This window comes from Talpa occidentalis, unplaced genomic scaffold, assembly GCF_014898055.3.
Source record: "Talpa occidentalis isolate TD23 unplaced genomic scaffold, MPIMG_talOcc4v2.1, whole genome shotgun sequence".
Taxonomy (NCBI): Eukaryota; Metazoa; Chordata; class Mammalia; order Eulipotyphla; family Talpidae; genus Talpa; species Talpa occidentalis.
The window spans coordinates 78350218-78368512 of NW_026555331.1; the positions used below are offsets into that span (position 1 = coordinate 78350218).

General features: G+C 39.6%; 1 protein-coding gene across 2 annotated transcripts in view; it reads right to left on the minus strand.

Annotated features, from left to right (window-relative positions):
- Positions 1 to 9457: 9457 nt before the first annotated feature.
- Positions 9458 to 18295, minus strand: part of POU6F2 (POU class 6 homeobox 2) — a 526248-nt gene continuing 517410 nt past the window's right edge. The window contains exons 9-10 of one of the 2 annotated variants that reach the window (XM_037507267.1): positions 17289 to 17457; positions 9458 to 13865 (exon numbers count right to left, since the gene is read on the minus strand). In XM_037507267.1, coding sequence (XP_037363164.1) covers positions 13361 to 13865; positions 17289 to 17457 — 674 coding nt within the window. In that variant the 3' untranslated portion in view covers positions 9458 to 13360. The remainder of the gene's footprint in view (positions 13866 to 17288; positions 17458 to 18295) is intronic. The other variant, XM_037507275.1, reaches the window with a different exon arrangement.

Consider the following 18295-nt stretch of genomic DNA (forward strand, 5'->3'; position numbering starts at 1 on the left):
AGAGCACCTGCACCCCTATGTTTATAGCAGCACTGTTTACAATAGCCAAGCTTTGGAATCAACCCAAATGCCCAAAAATAGATGACTGGATCAAGAAGATGTGGTACATATACACCATGGAATATTACTCAGCATTCAAAAAAGATAAACACATGCAATTTGCAGCAACATGGATGGCGCTGGAAGGGATCATGCTCAGCGAAATAAGCCAGAAAGAAAAAGAAAAATATCGGATGGTCTCACTCATAGCAGGAATCTAGAAAACTTAAATAAGGGACCAGGAAAACGAATATCTATAAGAAAGTGAAAATCATAATCAACAGACAACTATGAACCAGAGATACTTTATGAGGGGTGGGGGGAGGGGGGGAGGGATTGGGGTCAAAACAAAGGGGTTGCAATTGTTTGGGGAATATAAAAATAAAATAAAAAAAATAAAATCCTGAATATTATTAAAAAAATAAATTGAGTTAGCTAGCAGGAAAACTTACTACATTAGCTTTTTCTTTTTTCTAATTTCAATTGGACAGGTGAAAGACTGGCTTTATACCACAGATTAACACTTGAGAACCATAGTATTAATGACTTTTCCAAAATTATGATTGTTTGAATCTCCACAAGCTGGAGAGGGGGATTTACATACAGGCTTGTGTTAGCCCTGCAAACTTTTCCCTTCTGATTCCTGAGCAAACCCTGTTTGGATCAACTTCAGTGCATCACATACAGTTTACATTTTAATGTGCACTTAAACTTTTGAATGGCAAGAGGAAGCCTTGGGACAAGAAGTATTCACCTCTTTATGTTGCTTAATATTACCATCATAAAGGTGTTCAGAGGTCTTGGCAGGGAGTACATTTCTATAAATCTTAAAAATCAATCAACCGATCAATATGTAGGGAGAACCGATAAACATGCCCATGTAGAAGTCTAAATTCCTGGTCCTATTTGGCTTTTCTCATTATTGAAGAGACATTGATAAACTGAGTATATATAAAGGATCATAAAGATGACCCTTGTCTCTCTGTCTTTCCCACTCTTTGTAAAATCACATATTTTGAATCAAGTGCAACTGGGATTGAGGGAATTAAATATGCATATTTTGAAGAAAAGAAACCACTTATGCATCATAAATACTGAGGAGTAAGGGAAGGAAAAGAAGCAGATTATTGACTGGTGATAACTATAGCAAAGAATAATGTGCTTCATCAGAACAAGGTTATAGGGATTCAACTTTCTAACAATGGGGAGGGGGTGAGGTTTATACATAGAGAAAAATCCCTCTCTTTTGATGTTCAGAGCCACACAGAAGAAAAACAAAAGGGTTTAGTGCAGCAAAAATTACTGCCTATGCCAGGGGTTTTTGTATGGCCCTAGTGGTTTGCTTTGTTAGCTTTAAGATCTGTAATTCTGTTTTTCTTTGTAGATTTTTTGTTGACTCATTTTGATTCCTCCATTCCCCCCTCCCCATTGCCCTCTTGTGCCCGTTGTTGTCTCTTCTTAAATTTTTATTTTGTGAGTCCATTTGTTTCCCTCTTTGTGCTGATCCTTTGGTCCATTGAATACATGCCCATAGTACTCATTCTGATGTATATCCTTGCAACTCTCTCTTCCGAAATAGAAGTTGAATACAATAGAAGCCCAACATGACTATGCTAAGTGAAATAAGTCAAAAAGGGAAGCACAGATACCAGATTATTTCATTCATATGTGGAATATACATAAAGCATATCAACTAATGGAACATGACCAAATTAACTCTCAGACTCTTGAGAAAAATATTTTGGTTTCCAAAGGGGAAGGGAGGGAAGGATGTGAGGAATAGATAGAGGGGATCAGTTAGATAATGATAAATAACACAGAATTATGGCAGTGGATGTGTTATGATATAAACATATATATCTTCCTGGTGAGAATACTAAACTATTTGAACATAACTACCTTTGAAAAGAAATCTTTCATTTACTCACTGTGTTAGCCCAAATTGCCCATTACTGCTCTGTACAAACCTCATCACAAAGAACAGTTGGTCAGTCATATTGTCTTTACACATGAAAGATGTTTTTTTTTCCTGTATGTGGGTACACTTATCCTGGGATCATGTGGTAAGAAACCTGATTCCTAAACAAATACACCAGTATTTACACACAAAAACAAAAAAAGTAAACCCTTACTGTAGCCTCCTATTCCAGTATTACTGCCAGATATTAAAAGACAGAAAATTCCTCAAAACTTCTGGACTCCTCTGTTGGAATTGCCATTAAAGCTTATAAATGCAAATGGCCAACAGGCATCTGAAAAAATGTTCAACATGATTTGTAATCAGGGAAATGCAAATCAAAACTACCATGAGATACCATCTTATACCAGTGAGAATGGCACATATTAAAAAAACTAGCAACAACAGATGTTGGTGAGGATGTGGAGAAAAAGGAACTCTCCTGCACTGCTGGTGGGAGTGCGAACTGGTCCAACACTATGGAAAGCTGTATGGAGATTCCTCAACCTACTAAAGATAGAGCTTCCATATGATCCAGCAATTCCACTCCTAGGTATTTACCCAAAGGACACAGAAACACTAATTCAAAAGGGCACCTGCACCCCTATGTTTATAACAGCACTATTTATAATATCTAAGCTTTGGAAACAACCCAAACGCCCAAAAATAGATGACTGGATCAAGAAGTTGTGGTACATATAAACACAATGGAATATTACTCAGCAATCAAAAAAGATAAACTCATGCAATTTGCAGCAACATGGATGGAACTGGAAGGGACCGTGCTCAGCGAAAAAAGCCAAAAAGAAAAAGAAAAATACCGGATGGTCTCACTCATAGCAGGAATTTAGAAAACCTAAATAAGGGACCAGGAAAAAGACTAATTATAATAAAGAAAAAATCAAAAATCAACAAGCAACTATAAATCAGAGACACACTAAGGTGGGGGGGGAGGAGAGGAGGAGTTAGGGTCAAAATAAGGGGGGCTGCAATTGTATGGGGAATATAAACAAAATGAACACATTGTGCAAAAATGAAAAATGATGTAAGAATTATATAAAATAAAATATATTAAACATAAAAAAAAGCTTACCTACAAAGCACAATAGAAAAGGTGGTCTTATTGCTTAACAATCACATCCTTTTATTTAACAAAAAAAATATTACCTTGCATAGTCACCCATCTTATTTAATTAAATCTTATTCATATGGCTTTATTTATAGGATGATATCAGGATGATATTCAAAATATTTGACAATGCATTTCAAATGCATCAGATGCTGTTTATGACCAACAGTTGTAACTATAGAGACATATATCCTCAATATTCAGTGCTTCTTTATACTATTCCAACATATTAAAAAAAAATAAATCCCAGTTAATGGTAATCTTAGATTTTTTGTTTGTTTGTTTTTACTTTCCAGTTGCAATGCTAACTACCTTTTGGGGCAGTTCTCTATTATTTGTGTGCTGTCTTCATGACAGAGTGTGTAATGCCTGCCTGTGCTTCTGTAGGTAAAAGAGCTGCACTTTTGCTTTCCCTACTCCCTGGTTTCCAGACCCATGTCAGAATCTTTACCAATTAGTCACCCTTTTGAGCAAATCCAAACAAAAAAAAGAGCACTGAGTGTTAATTCAGGATGGAATCAGCATCAGCATCCTGGGCTATGGTAATAGTGTTGAAGGAAATATCTTAGATAAATTAATCCTACTAAAAGATAATTATACTTCCTGCTTCTTAGTCGACAAGAGAAGAGATTTTTTTTTAGCCTGATCACCCAGGCACACTTCAGTTCTCTGAGGTTTTATTTACCTCTCAATAAATCTTCCCATTTTATTTAAGAAACTCAGAGATGATTTCTGTAAAGTGTGACTCAAAGCATCCATTAAATATCTCCAAAAGATCTGGCCTTAGACTTTGAGAGCAAGCAGATATTTGTATTAAATGACAGAATCAGTACAAGACCACTGTGGTGGACTGGATGTGGGCCCAAACAAATGAGATGAAATCAAACAGGAATACATTCAAAATTCTGCTTGTAAGGGTGGGGAGCTTCCCAGTGCCTATTCCCCTTCATGTTCCTGAGATCTCCACCATGCCTGCTCCAGTTCTGAGCACCCTCAGGCTGACCCTTTCTGTGGGTCCTTCCATACTCACCGCCATCTTCTCTCAGAGGGACTTGACTTTCACTCTTCCTCCAGATAATGGTCCCGGTGGGAAACTTAGATGTTCCAAATATGTTTTAACCACAACTGTGCACTGGGTTTAAGGTCTTCTCACAGGGCTCCTGGGCCCTGTGCAAGTCTAGGGCTCTGTGTAAGCTGGGTGCTTGGAGGAACTTGGGGCTCTGTACTCTTGCAGTCAAAGTAACTCTGCTAACCTGAGGGAGTCCTTCCAAAGAAGAACAGTAGGTGCACACTTTCGAGGACAAATATTTTAGGAGCATGTAGAGGGGTACACAGAAAACTGGAAAACAATCCAAGGAGTTCTGGCTGGAATAAAAGATGGTCCACGCCTAAAGCTGATGAAAGACTTATCAGAACCCTGGGGGCCTGTGTGGACCTCAGACCAACTTAACCTGTCGGGTCAGGTGTGAGTTGATTTCAGTTTTAGGACCAAATGAAACCAAATGTCTGTTAATGTTAATAAAGTTTTATTGGAACACGGCCATTGCCAATGGTGTACAGAAGGCCTAAGGGTGCTTTTGTTTTACAACAGAGCATGACACTCAAAACTTAAAATATCTGTTATCTCTGATACTTCACAGAAAAAGTTGGCAGCCTCATTAACAGATTTCTGTCTTACTCTTAGTTACATGGTCATTATCTCTTCAAGTCTCAGGTTTCTCTTGATTATGGAGGAAGATCAGGGCTCAGAGGGAAGGCTAGGGAAGAAGAAACATGCCATGAGAACATGGAATGTTCCCTGGCTGAGAAAGCTAAGGGAGTGTGTGCAAGAAGAAGTGGAATGTCTTGTCTTGTTGAATGGATGTTTCTCACCCTTTCAGTCTTAGGAGAATTAATGAAAAATTAAGTTGAAAAAAGAGGAGTGGAAAACAAAGGACTGGGGAGCAGAGAAGAAGCAGGGCTGGGCCTCTGCTCTGTCAAGGGAAGGGAACACTACATTGATGTGTCTTCCAACTTCTTGCTTTCTGCTGGGCGTATACAAAGTCCTCTTCAGAGGTTAATGAAATAATAGAGACATAGTCTCTTCTTACCCTGTTTGGGTGCATTCATTTTTCCTCTTTTTGTTTCTCCTGGAGAGTCTGATTATTTCTAGAAGCAGAAATAAAGAACACGTATGTGGCAAACACTTGAGTCTACATTATTATTTTTTTGAAAGACTGTACTGTAACCTATTAAAGCAGAGCCAGGAGTCTGTGGAGACTTACCCCTGCACCCCCATTCAAAGCAAAAATAGAGTCTGAACATTGATGATTGAGTGGGAGTGTGTTCGGAGGTAAGTGTGAGGCTGTGTTTTTGGAAAGAGGCAATTAAGAATATTTAATGTGTGCACATGTGTGTGTGTTGGATATGTGTTGTCAAATTAGATGACAGAGTGGTTTTGATGGGTTTAAGTTATCTTCCCATGCCATTATATCCTAGACTGGCTGGCCATTCTGCGCAGGTGTCTGATACTTGGTATTCAGTGTCATTAAAGACACTGACTGATATGGTTTGGACTAATATGAAGATAAAACCTTTCTTTTAATGAAAGGTGAGGAATCTCCCCTTAAAAAGAATGCCTTGATGTTCTTTGTCAGCCACTGCAGTCACCAGTCTCTCAGGATACCTGTTTCCATGACTGAAATCTACTTTTCTTCACTGCAGAAGTGTAGTGTATGTAAGCAGGCCTCAAAGTTCAGCTATGAATGCAAAATTTGGAGACCAGAACAGTAATACCTATATGTGGTAGGAATCTAAAAAATGTCTCTCTTTCATGCTCTTATCCAGCATCTAAATAAGAGTATCTGCAAAGTGCTTTAATATTACAGTTTGGTGCAAATGTTATTCTTGTTCTTTTACTGAAGTTCAGTTTGTGGAGCTATTCCACTTCTGAATCTGTGTGGTTATATTGGCTCTCTTCCCATCGCACATGTTCACATAACCTCACATCCTAGAAACCGCTCCACTTTCAGAGATGATGCCCCAATTATATTAATGATGTAACCCATTAGCATAGCCAGAGGCTGCCATACAGGTACCAGAGCTTAGGGACAAATAAAGCACTAAGAAAAATGGGATTTGTTCCTAAATGACATCTCAGCACATGTGGGAAAGCTAGGAGCTCTTAACAATTAGGCACCAACAATAACTCATAAAAGCAACATGAGACTATCAAAGAAAGTTCTGAAGCAGACCTCCTATCTAGGTTCCAGTGTAGTTTCTACACACATTGCGTGTTCTTCATTTGCTGATGGGATTAGTTAAATAATCTGTAGGATTCACCAATGTTACTTGTTTCTTTTTAATTGGTTTAAACTCATTTGCCTTTGGAATGTTCAGAAGGCCCTATATTATTATCTGAAGCCCTTAATACTCAGTGATAATGAAATAGTGTAATATATCTAGACACCTAGAAAGCTAATTAAAGGGATATGTTGCTAAACTATACCTATCTATAAACCAAATTCATTGGTCATTCAGAGATTGAGGGCAGTGATTTTGTGACTTGTAAGTGGTGGTTGATAAATACACCATGATGAAGGTGGCGCTTTTCCTAGAACATAGTAGTAGTCCAACAATGATTTGTGGAACTGAGCAGAATTAAGTCTTAAAGAATGAATAGAAATTAAATAGATCAATAGTGCAATAGGTAGATATTCTGAGCAGAAATTATAGCACCAAAAGTGGATGTTAGAGAAATTTTAGAAAGTTTGATGAGCCTTTTATACAAAAGTTATGACTTGAGAACTGATGAGAGATAAGGGTATAGAGGTAAACAAGGACCATGTCAAGAAAGGCATTGCATCCTGTGCTGTGCTGGAGTTTGTTTTTCATTCATTCTGAAGACAATGGTAAATACTAGAAAGACTTTAAATAATAGAGAAATATGTTGATGTTTGGTTTTTAGAATGATTTCTTTGGTGACAGGTATGTGATGAGTGAAGAGACCAGGAGATGCATTTCATCTAAGTCCAGGCAAGAAGATGGTAACTTGTGGTGACTTGTGTGTGTGTGTGTGTGTGTGTGTGTGTGTGTGCATGTGTGTGTGTGCAGGGATGGGTATGATTTCCAGATCTCTGTGTTGTATGGCTGACAGATAGAGCCATAACAGGATATTGCAAATAGATGGAGAAAGTTCATAAAGAAGAGCATAAAATATGTCCATAATCTGATTAAAGAAAACGCAGCAATGTTTCATAGTTTTTATCCAGTATGCTAAAAACCTCCTTATATGTCATCTTTTCCCCTAACCATAGCTCTCCTCATGTTTCAATGCATAAGTCAAATGGGCCAGATGTGCTATTGTTTGGACTCCTTTCAAAGGATAAAACAATGAATGAGGTGTCTAGACTCATGTGTGTTTGCAAGGAATTGTTTTCATCTACTTTATGACAGACTGCTTCTGAACTCTTTCTGACCATAGATTTTTTATTAAACTCATCAACCATTGTCCTGCTACACTTGCCACTGAATAGATTATGTGTATATGGTTGGTTTAGTGGAAAATTATTATTGGGACGGTTTTTGAAATCCTTTAAAACAGACACTGGTGATTGTCTTGTAAGCAGATGCTATTTCTACCCATTTATTTAATGTGTTGAAGTCAGTCTCAGAAATACTTCTTGTCATTTTAATTCTGAATTTAATTTACATATGAAATATTGGAATTTGAAATATTTTAATTTCTAGAGAAGTATACAGGGTTTTGCATGATGAATATGTTTCTTGAAGGTAAAGGATTAATTTTGTTTATTTCTGAGTTCCCAGAATATAAAAGGTTCTGGCACATGTGAATTGCTTAGCAGATATTTGTGGACTATGGAATGATTGAATTATAAGATGGCCATCTTTTTTTAAAATTTATTTATGCATACAAGAACTGGGGTGTAGGCCAGAGATATAGGGAAGAAGGGTGTGCGAGGACTCACCAGAGACAGAGTGGGGAGCAGGACAGGTGGATCTATTGAATTACACTGTTGAGGGGAGCAGCGGCTGAGACAGGAGAGATCTGCTATGCCATGTGGTTTTAGCTCCCTGGCCTGGGATTGAACCAGCCGCAGTGGCTGGTGAGAGCTTGATAGCTGAGACTTTGACCCCTGCACCACCAAGGGAAGAAATGTCTATCTTTTTAAACAAGACTTTTTAAAGTTCCTACATTAAACATATTTCTGAATTACAGGTGTAATCACAGGCAGGATTAGTCCAGAATATTTTTAGAGCATTTGGATGGAAAGAAAGCTTGAAAATGATTTCATTTTGTCTTTTTCTATCCACAACAGCAGAAGCATCAGCACGATTTGCTCCTCTTAAACTCAGCCAGTCTTGGAGCTTTCTGGCCACTTCCCGTGCCCATTTATAATGAATGAGCACTGAGATTTTTGGTTCTGCTACTTACCCCAAAGCACTACTGATCAATCATAACATGAAGCTTATATATGGATCTCCATGAAGCATAAGAAATATTTGCTAAAGGTCACTAAAAGTACACTGTTATTCTAATTAAAAAAAAGAAAAACTTTACTGATCTTTTTAGCAAGATGCTCCTGTCTTCCTTTGAATTAGTAAGTGAGATCATCAACTCACACCTCCTTCCACATCTCAGATTTGGAGCAAGAAAGAGTAGTTCTTACATTTTGCAAACACACAATTACAGGCATTGCTTAAAAGCAGCAAAAACTCTTTCCCAGTAGAATTCTCTATGGCACTTGGTATACAGCTGGGTGTTAGTAGTAGACTTCTGTGGTCCTAGTTTTGTCTCTGCCTACTGTGGTTCTTCTGTCTTCTGGTTCTGGTGGAGACTTCCTCCCTCCTCCTTGTAGTCCTGTGGGGTTGTAATCATGAAGCCCCATCCCCTATGCCATAGACAGGGAGCCATCTGTGCCCCTGAGTGGTGATTCAAACACACAATCCCAATACAGTGCTTAGTTTAGAGGCAGATGTGTGATTCAACATCCAGGGTCTCCATCTGAGAAGGAAACCATACACGACAGACTGATGACATCCTTGGAGCCACTGTATCCAGCTGTGCTTGAAGTCCACAACAGGACTTTCCAGCATAGTCTCCTTGTTTAAGAAATTTGGCTTGGACTTCTGTAACTTGCAACCAAGGGAGTCCTAATTAATATAGTATTCCATTTGAAAAGTTAAGATAATCCTAGTATTAACCAGTCTATCTTGAACCTCTTAATGTCTGGAATTATAACATGCTTACTTTAGTATGCTAAATACTAAATAATTACATGCTTACTATTTAAATCTCATATCTGAGTGCAAGACACACTTAGCCTAAAAGCTCATGTCAAACAATTCTTTATTTTTTATGGTACAAATTAAAAGTGACAGATCTGAAGCTGTTAAGAAATACACAAAGTGCAGCTTTACTGACCATACAGGTATTGCTCTAGATTAAGTACAGTTTTTTTTTTGTTTTGTTTTGTTTTTTTTTTTTTAAATGTCAAACAACCTGTGCAGATAAATCAGCTTTGGTTTCAATGTCAGAGCAAGTAAGGAGCTTTTAAATATCCAGTTTGGCTTCTTGGTCACAAGTCCATCATGTCAACTTCTTGTCATGATGATTTTTTCAAAACAACCCAGTCTGTTGTCCTGCCCTCCTTCCTTCTGCTTACTCCATTCATGGAGAAGCAGGTATGTTTCGGTGCCTCCTCAGTGGACCCTCGTGACCAGTCTAGATCACAGCACGTAGGACAAAATAAAATCACTTTCTTAACAACAAATAAACAAATGTGCCTCACATAATTTCAAGTTGAAGACAAGCAAATCACATGACAAAAAGCTCATTACAAAATGTTCTCCAAACAGATTTTACAGTCAAACATTGAAATGAAAATCAATTTCTTTTTTCTCCATTTTTTTAAGCTTGGTCATTAGCTGGGTACAAGTAGAGTGCTGAGGTAAAACACTGATGAACAGTTTGTATTTCTTTTTTTTTTTCTTAAAATAGGAACAGTTTAGTATTGCGAGATTGTCAGCAACATTTAGCCATATCTATACAATGTGCATATACCTACAAATATTGAGCTTTGGTCCAGCGTAGAGAAGATGAGCAAAGGCATTATATATTTTTCTTTTTGGTTATAGCTTGAGTTCTTTGATACACCTCTACTTGTTTGTTCGTTTTTTTCCTAGCTCCTTTTGCTTTTGTGTTCTCACTTTTGTGGTGTGTGTGTATGTGCATGAGTGTGTGTGTGTGCGTGTGCATTGTGGGAGTACAACATAAAGAAACCAAAACACTGCAATGCAAATAAAAACTTTTCTGGATTGAAAAATGAAAAAGAGCCCCCAGAAACAAGTGTAAAATATAATATTAGTCATTTTTTCTCCTTCATCCAATGAAGAAAATGAAGACAACAAAATTTTAAAAATATGTAAGAAAAATATTGAAGCTTGAAATACAATCACATATGCCAAGAAGCGGCTTTTAATTTTTGTTAGTAACAACCTCCATCTTCATTTCATGGAAACACAAAAGATACTAAATTGCTATTGGCATGTGAAGTTGTTCACAGGTGGAAACAGGAAATGTCATAATAAAATTAAGCATTAGGTGTGGTCTGAAGACTTATGAGTTTCCCAGTATAATTTATATTCCTAAGAATCCATTCAGGCACCTTTGTATGCCTTGTAGCAAAAAATTTATCTGTAAAAAATTAATATAAGAAGCATTACAATACCTTATAAATAATTTATAAAACAATACAAAATTATAAAACTATAAAAAAAATCACTGCACATGAATGGTTTTACGACTGTGGGATGAATATATTTCGTTTTTATTCCACTCAGGAAGATTACTTTTATTTTATATTTTCTCTGTCCTAGTTATACCCTCCCAATTACAGATCTCCAAACTGAGCAGGCCTTTATGTAACTGCTGCTGGCACATGTTTAATCATTTAGCATCCATCATATGTTATCTTGTTAACTTCTCTTCTTGGGGAGCTTTTCTTGATGGAATTTGGAGCAGGTCCTAGGAGAATACAAAATCTGTTTAATCAATGCATTTTTGGGTATCTGGGTTGTTGGTATTTGTGCAGTTTTTGAGGTGGTGAAAAGGATACCATGGTGTCCTTGGCACTGAAGGTTAGCTCTGGTCCAATTAGCATCAGATTGGCAAAATGGTTCCACTTCCAAGGTTTGTCTTAGAATATCCTTGCTGGTGGTCTCCTGGATCATCTGGGAAGGGGGAGGGGGTGGGCAGTAGGATTGTACCACTGCATTTACACAACCAGCAAGGGGTCCTTGGGAAGAAGAAACTCAAATACCTATGAGGAGGGAGTGAGTTATGGGAAGATTTCTTATCAGTTGTGCACCTTGAGGTGGCGGTTTTCTTTTTTTATTCACAATTTACTTCTAGATAGTACATGACCGTGCTTATTAACGAAATAGGAATATTTACATTTCAACAGCTGGCAAATTAATGACTCTCTTTGCTTACTCCTTTAACTGAACACCTTTTACCTATACCTGGAGAAAACATCACCTGCAGGTTGCAGGTGCTCACCTGGCACAGCTGCCCTCACCTCTCAGTTTTTCCTTCTGACTTATTAGGTTATTTCGGTCCATAGATCTTTAGAGTAAGTTACTTTGAAAAAATGAAATAGTCCCCTAGTTCTTATGTGAAGGTGGTTCTGATGTGTTAGATAAGCCACTTTAACTTTTCCCTTTTAGCGGAGGCACTTCCTTTTTTAAAACTTCGTTTCCCTCAGAAACCCAGCCCCCATTCCAGTCGCTCAAATTTGTCGGCCAACTTTCTGCTCCATTTATACATCCCAGCGCAATGAATCCCCACGCTGAAAAAAGTCTGCCATTTCTGTTGGAATGAAAGTAGTTAGAGAAGATGGGATTTATAAGATACACGATGGCCTTTAATGATCCAGTCACTATCCTTTCTTTTTGGTCTGTTTTCTGTGTGTGTGTGTATGTGTGTGTGTGTGTATGGGTGTGCATGCTATGTGTGTATTTGACTGAAATCTTTAGACATTTCTTTGGCTATCAGACTTCTGAGAGCAATTGCTTTGCACAGAAGCATAACATAGATGTAAGTATTGAACCAAATGTGCAGCTTATGTTTATTTTACAAAATTAGTTTTGGTCAGCTCTCCATGTACGTGACCAACAGACTGAGAAAAATCCCAAGCTCTGGTGTGGACAGTGAGCACAATTACAGCTTATGCCAGTGTTGACAGTTCATCGAGCAAAGCCCTAGCTATTTTGGCGTCTCTCCTGCATTTCACTGGGATCTGAGTGGAAAAGACACTGTTCCCACTCTGGCCATCCAGCAGACCCCAGAGGCCACGCATGAGGGAGATGGAGAAATGGAGGAAAAAAGAGAAATGCGAGATCCATTTTCTTTTCTTAAACCCACAAGTCGTAGTGAGAAGAAAGCAACGAATGCTTTGGCACACGATCCAGGATGCCCCCTTCGAAACAAAGAAAAAGGAACCGAGAACCCCTCTCCCAAAAGAGAATCAATGGTGAGCCTTGAGGAATGGCTTCAACAATGGCACCCATGGGTGGTGACAATAGATGGGGAAAATGGGAGAAATCAGGCTTCCTATTTTTCTGTTAAGTACAAATGTAAAAACTCATAACACAACTTTACACGCAGGAAGAGTAGACCGACGATCGCGTTTGCAATGCCACGTTTCTGACTTTGGTTAATAGGTTTTCTAGGGAATCAGCACTTAGAACCTGAAAGAACGCAGTCCCTCCTCCAGGTGGCAGGCTTGTATTCGCTTTGAACAGATACAAGATTTTTTTTTTGTTTGTTTGTTTGTCGTTTTTTGGTTTAGTTTTGTTTTTCTTTTTCTTTAAAATGTGTTCACATTTTCGTAATGTACAGAAAAAAGTATGTGGTTATTTGGTTTGCTTTAAGTCCATTAAAAAACTGGCTTTGGGGAGTCAGGTGGGGGAGGGAACTATCCTACCACACGCACCTGCAGTGGGGGTCTATTCCTTATTTAAAAATTAAAAAAAAATTATTTTTGGAAAACCAAGGGACATGTATAAACCATTCTGCCCACTTGGTAGTTTTCGTAGTCTTTTACTTACAAGGGGGAGGGGGGGCAAGTGGGGCTATATTTGAATTAATTTTTTTTTTTTTTTTTTTTTGGTGGAGTCCCAAGGGCGAAGCTTAGTTTCTAAGGTTTTGCTGCTGACTTTGGGTGGGTTTTCCTTTAGGAATTTTCTTCCAGAGAGTCCGTTAGGGGTTCCAGAGGGACCGCTGTGGCCGGCTCGTGCTGTTTTAAGCGTTTAATTGTGTTCTTCAGGGCTTGCCTCTTATTGCAGAACCAAACTCTAACTACTTCCCGGTCATAGTTCAGCTTCTCGGCAATTTCGGTCATTTCCTGCCCAGAAGGGTGAGTGTTCTTCTCAAAGTGGGCATTGAGGATCTCAAGAGCCTGGGGTGTGAAGGAGGTGCGCCGCTTGCGCTTTTTGGATGGTTCACTCCCGATAAACTCGGTCAGGTTCTGCATACCTGCTCGATGGCGGGCCTCAGCCTCAGCCATCCACCGCTCAAGCACCGGCTTGATCTTCTGGGCACTTTTAGGGGTGATGTCCAGCTTTTCAAACCTGGCAGGATACAAAAGGCCAGGGTTCAGTTTGGCTGTCAGACTGCTAGCTATAGTGTTCTCTTGGGCTTCCTGTGGTAGGAAAAAGTGGCTTCTCAGGATGGTGTGTCTGAGGGGAAAATTGAGAAAGAACAGTCTTACACTGAGTCCTCTGCCAGGGTGGGCCTCCTGCCTGCCTGCCTGCCTGACTGACTGGCAGAGCGAATTCACTCCAGGTTAACAGCCAGCTGCAAAGTAGCCATCCCCCTCAAGCCAGCGCCCACCCTCTCGCCATGCCTCATGCCAGCGCATGCAGACCCCACACCCACACGCGGATGCGGGTGAGGACAGGTGGAGACAGCAGGACACACAAACCATCACGATGGAAACAAAAACAGCTCGCAGATCTTTTCCCTGGAAACTCCGGAGCGCTAAGCTTTGACTGGAATCGCCCCCCACCATTCCCCCAAACTACAGCATCCTTAAGGCAAAGAGAACCACCGAACGTGACATCAAAGATAACAGCTGTCATGTTTTTCTCATTTAAAACGATTCTTACTTATGTTTTACATATGGTTTTCCTTAAATTCAGCGCCGTCCTTCCCCGTGCCCCTCATTGACTTGGTTATGAAAATTTTCTACCTTTATCATAGTGATGGCAACTGGGACCAGTTTTTTATGGCTCTATTTTCCTATATTTGTGTCTCATTTTAAACTCTCGCTCTCAATCTCTCTCACCCCTCTTTCTCTTGCTACCTCTCTCTCAATAACAAACAATTTTCACCATATGCAAGTTAACAACATGTCCCCCTTTCAGGTAAAACACAGCCCCTTGCTAGTCTATGTTGAGCTCAAACAGCTGGACACATTGTAATTACTATGGACACCCCCTCCTGGATGCACTATGGCCACCTCATGCCTTCCAAACACCGTCCAGTGTAATGATGTACTTTTGTACCAGGGCATCAAGCTGTGTTTAATGTGCGATATCTGCAAACTGTACTTGAATGATATCATTTTCTGTAAATGAGGTCTTCTATATATCAATTGCCATCAGCAATTCTTTGCTACACTGACTTTAAGAAATATGAAGCATCTTGGACAAAATTATATAGGGTGTTTTAAGAGGTCATCCTGATACCAAATTCATACTCACTCTCAAGAAATAAAAAAAAAGCACCAATTCCTTTTATTTGTTTGTTTATTCTAAATTCAAATTCATAACCCTCCAGTATGATAACTTTGATACATAGAATTCCCCTCTCTTGTATAAAGTTCAGTGCTGTTGAAAAACCACTGTCGGATTGCAGAATGCCTCTTCTTACAGTGGTCTGTGTGCATCAATTTAAAATGAACCTGTTTTAGTCAGTTAGAATATATTTTATAAGGTTTACAAAGAGGCACATAAGGCTAGAATTCCTTTATGTGTCATAATCTATTTCAGGCACTGTATTGTGGATATCTTATGTTGTGGTAAGCAGTGCAAATAGCATTAAATTTTAATGATTTCCATCACATTCCTTTCCATGTATAGTTCAGAGTTATTTTTACTAAAATAAGAAAACCAACTTCCAGTACCAGTTAAGGGGAACATTTTGCTTTTTAATACAAAATGAACTAATCATTTAATGTCATTTATTGAGCTTGTCACTTGTGCCAAGCTCCTGAAAGCTCTTACTGCTGTGTTAATTTGCCACATACCACATTTTACCATCATTCACCATAAGAGCCCCTAAACTTAAATTTTTAATAGTATCACAGGCTTTACAGAGCCATGGCTAGGGAACAAATCTTGTGCTAGGGATGTCCAGTGTTTTGCTAGTGTTTTTCCCTATGCAGCTCTGAGGAGGAGGGACTTGTCACAGCAGCACCTGGGATCATCACAGCTAAGGGAGAAAGTGACATGGGCAGGTTCTGTCAGTCTTTTCCCATGCTTGAAATTTACTTGCATTGTTCCCAAGTAAGTTCTTGGTCACTTTTAAGACCTTCTGCACTTCATTGAAACACTAGCAGCTAGCGAAAGGCTGAAAAATCAGGGCATCTGACATGTTCTATTATTCAGTGAATTCCCAAGATTTGTTTTCGCTCAGTTACAGCTTTTTTGGCTTTCCCTGGGAAGGCATTGCGAAATCAACATATTCGATTGGGAATGCCCAAAAAATACTACCTGTATTAGTGAAAACATCAGCTAGCACTTAAACCAACAAATGGAAATCACATTTCTGGACTAAAAATAAGCCAAAGAGGACTTTAGTAACAATAGCAAATTGGCAACATCTTAAAAACCTGTGGCTGTCTTTATCACAAGGCTGTCAAGATGAAACAAAATTAATGTTTCACAACGGGGGAGCAACTGTATTCCTATCATTGACGCTGCTTGTTAGCGTTGATGCTTCTGTACGTGTTGTTTGGAATAACATATACAAGCCTTGAAACAAATTTCCCAGCAGTAGTATCCTTGTATAGACTGAATAAAGGTTATTTTCTACAGGGAGGTATCTTATAAGAAGAAACAGTAGGGGAGGCCATAGAAGTGAGAGGATCCTATGGCGCTTTTTGTATTTAACAACAATCAATGGGTTTTATGGAAAATCATTGAGCAAAATGTGAGCTGCAAGCCACTACCCCATACTGATGTTATTTATAACCTTAGTCTTAAACTGCAGGAAAAGTACACTTCCGTCCTTTGGGGAATACATTAAAAGTATAAAGAGCAGATAAAAAGACAGCATTTCATGGATCACCAAGAACAAAATCCACTTAAATGAGTTTAGAGTTGGTTTCTTAGTTTTCCTGATGGAGGAGGACTCATAAGGCATTGCCCAAGAGGAAAAAGCTCTTACCGAAGTGCCTTTGTTACCTCATGCATAAACATGGGATTAGTGCAACACACACACATGCATGCGTGGGGCCTGCTCCTGGCGGCTTGACCCAGATCAACTTGAACACAACCAAGGCTGGATTCTGGTCATTTATTCATTTTATTTGAGGGGGAGAGGGCAAGGTTGCTACCCTTTCTGAGCCATGACAAGCAGCTGCTTCTTTTTAAAAAGGTGTTTTAAAGGTGTTTCTGGGAAGGCAAGTTAAAAAATTCTTTCAAGGTTATGAGATGGTTAATTTTCTTTATTTGAATGTGTGTTTTCTTGGAAAATCCTGATAGCCATCCCTAGGCAGAAATAGTGGGAGCCCGAGGACCAGTCGGCATTGGCAGCTTTACATTCGCTCAGGTTACCAATCTGCAAACAGGGGACAGTGCAGGCTGCATCAGAGGGCAGGTCCAGAAGGAAGCCTCTGACCCCAGGGGGTGTATTTCCAATGAAACTGCCTTGGGAGTTCTTTGTGAGTTGACAGGAGTTACCAAGCCAGGACCCCAGATCTGCTTTAGCACCTTCATTTCCAGAAGTATCATCACTTCCAACTTACAGCTACCCCAGACATTGTTCCCACACTCTGCCCATCCAGCTTTGCCCACCCAAAGACGATCAACTGAGCTGAGAGAACAAAGGAGGCCCAGGCCGGCCAGGAGAAGTGACAGCATGCAGGCTCGGGTTACCTGCAGATGGCAGACTGGCTGTACGCGGGGCCCTCTGTAGCACTGAGAGCCTGTCCCACCTGAGTCTGGGTCAGACCAAGGGACAGGCGCCGGATTTTAAAAGCTTTGGCAAATTCTCGGATCTCCTCCAGATTAACCCCATCCACCTCACCCGCTGCCGTTTGAGGATCTGTGGAGATGTTTTTAAAAATAGGATCAATACGTCAACACACATCTGAATCATATTTGTTTATCACGGTTTGTAGGAAAGCAGCGTTTTAATGGCAGAGTGGTGCGGAAGCCAACGTTACAGACTGTTCTCTTTGTCCCCCAGGTGAGGCACCAAGCCCCCATCCTCAATTCATTACACCTCTACAAGTCATCCTTTGAGACCTTTCTATCCCCAAGAAAACCATAGAGGGCTCACACTGTACCTTCCACAATACAAAAGCATGTTCCTTAGGGCTTAACAAATATGTCAGTGCAGAAAGGCACTTGCTAAGGGGCTGCAACTCCATTTTGCTCATAAATATATTAAAAAATTGTGCAAAAGTATAATAACGTAAAGTTTTCATTTTGAAATACTTACCTGGCAGGGGAGATCCCATAACCATGACATTTAACTGGGATCTTTAATGGTAAAAATTGCCCTTGAAGAAACAGTGTTTTTTGTTTTTCCTTCTCCTGATCACCATTTTAGCCAGGCTAACAGATGCTAATGTTATCTATTTTTTCAATATCCACATTAGTGTCTCAGAGGAGCATGCTTATGAAGCTGTGAGGATTATACTGTCTCTTGCCCCCTCCTCCCCTACACCCCTCCCATAGCAGTTTACTGACACAGGTGCCTTTGTCCCTGCAAAGGGCACATAATAAAAAATGCTTACCACGGGAAGGCTCCTTTGGTGCCGGATAACGCGGTCAATTTAGGACTTATCAAGGGAAATGACACAACAGCTGGAGAATGAAACTTCTCCCCACCCTGGCTACTGATCCCTGGATAAATGAAAGTGCACACCAAGCTGGAG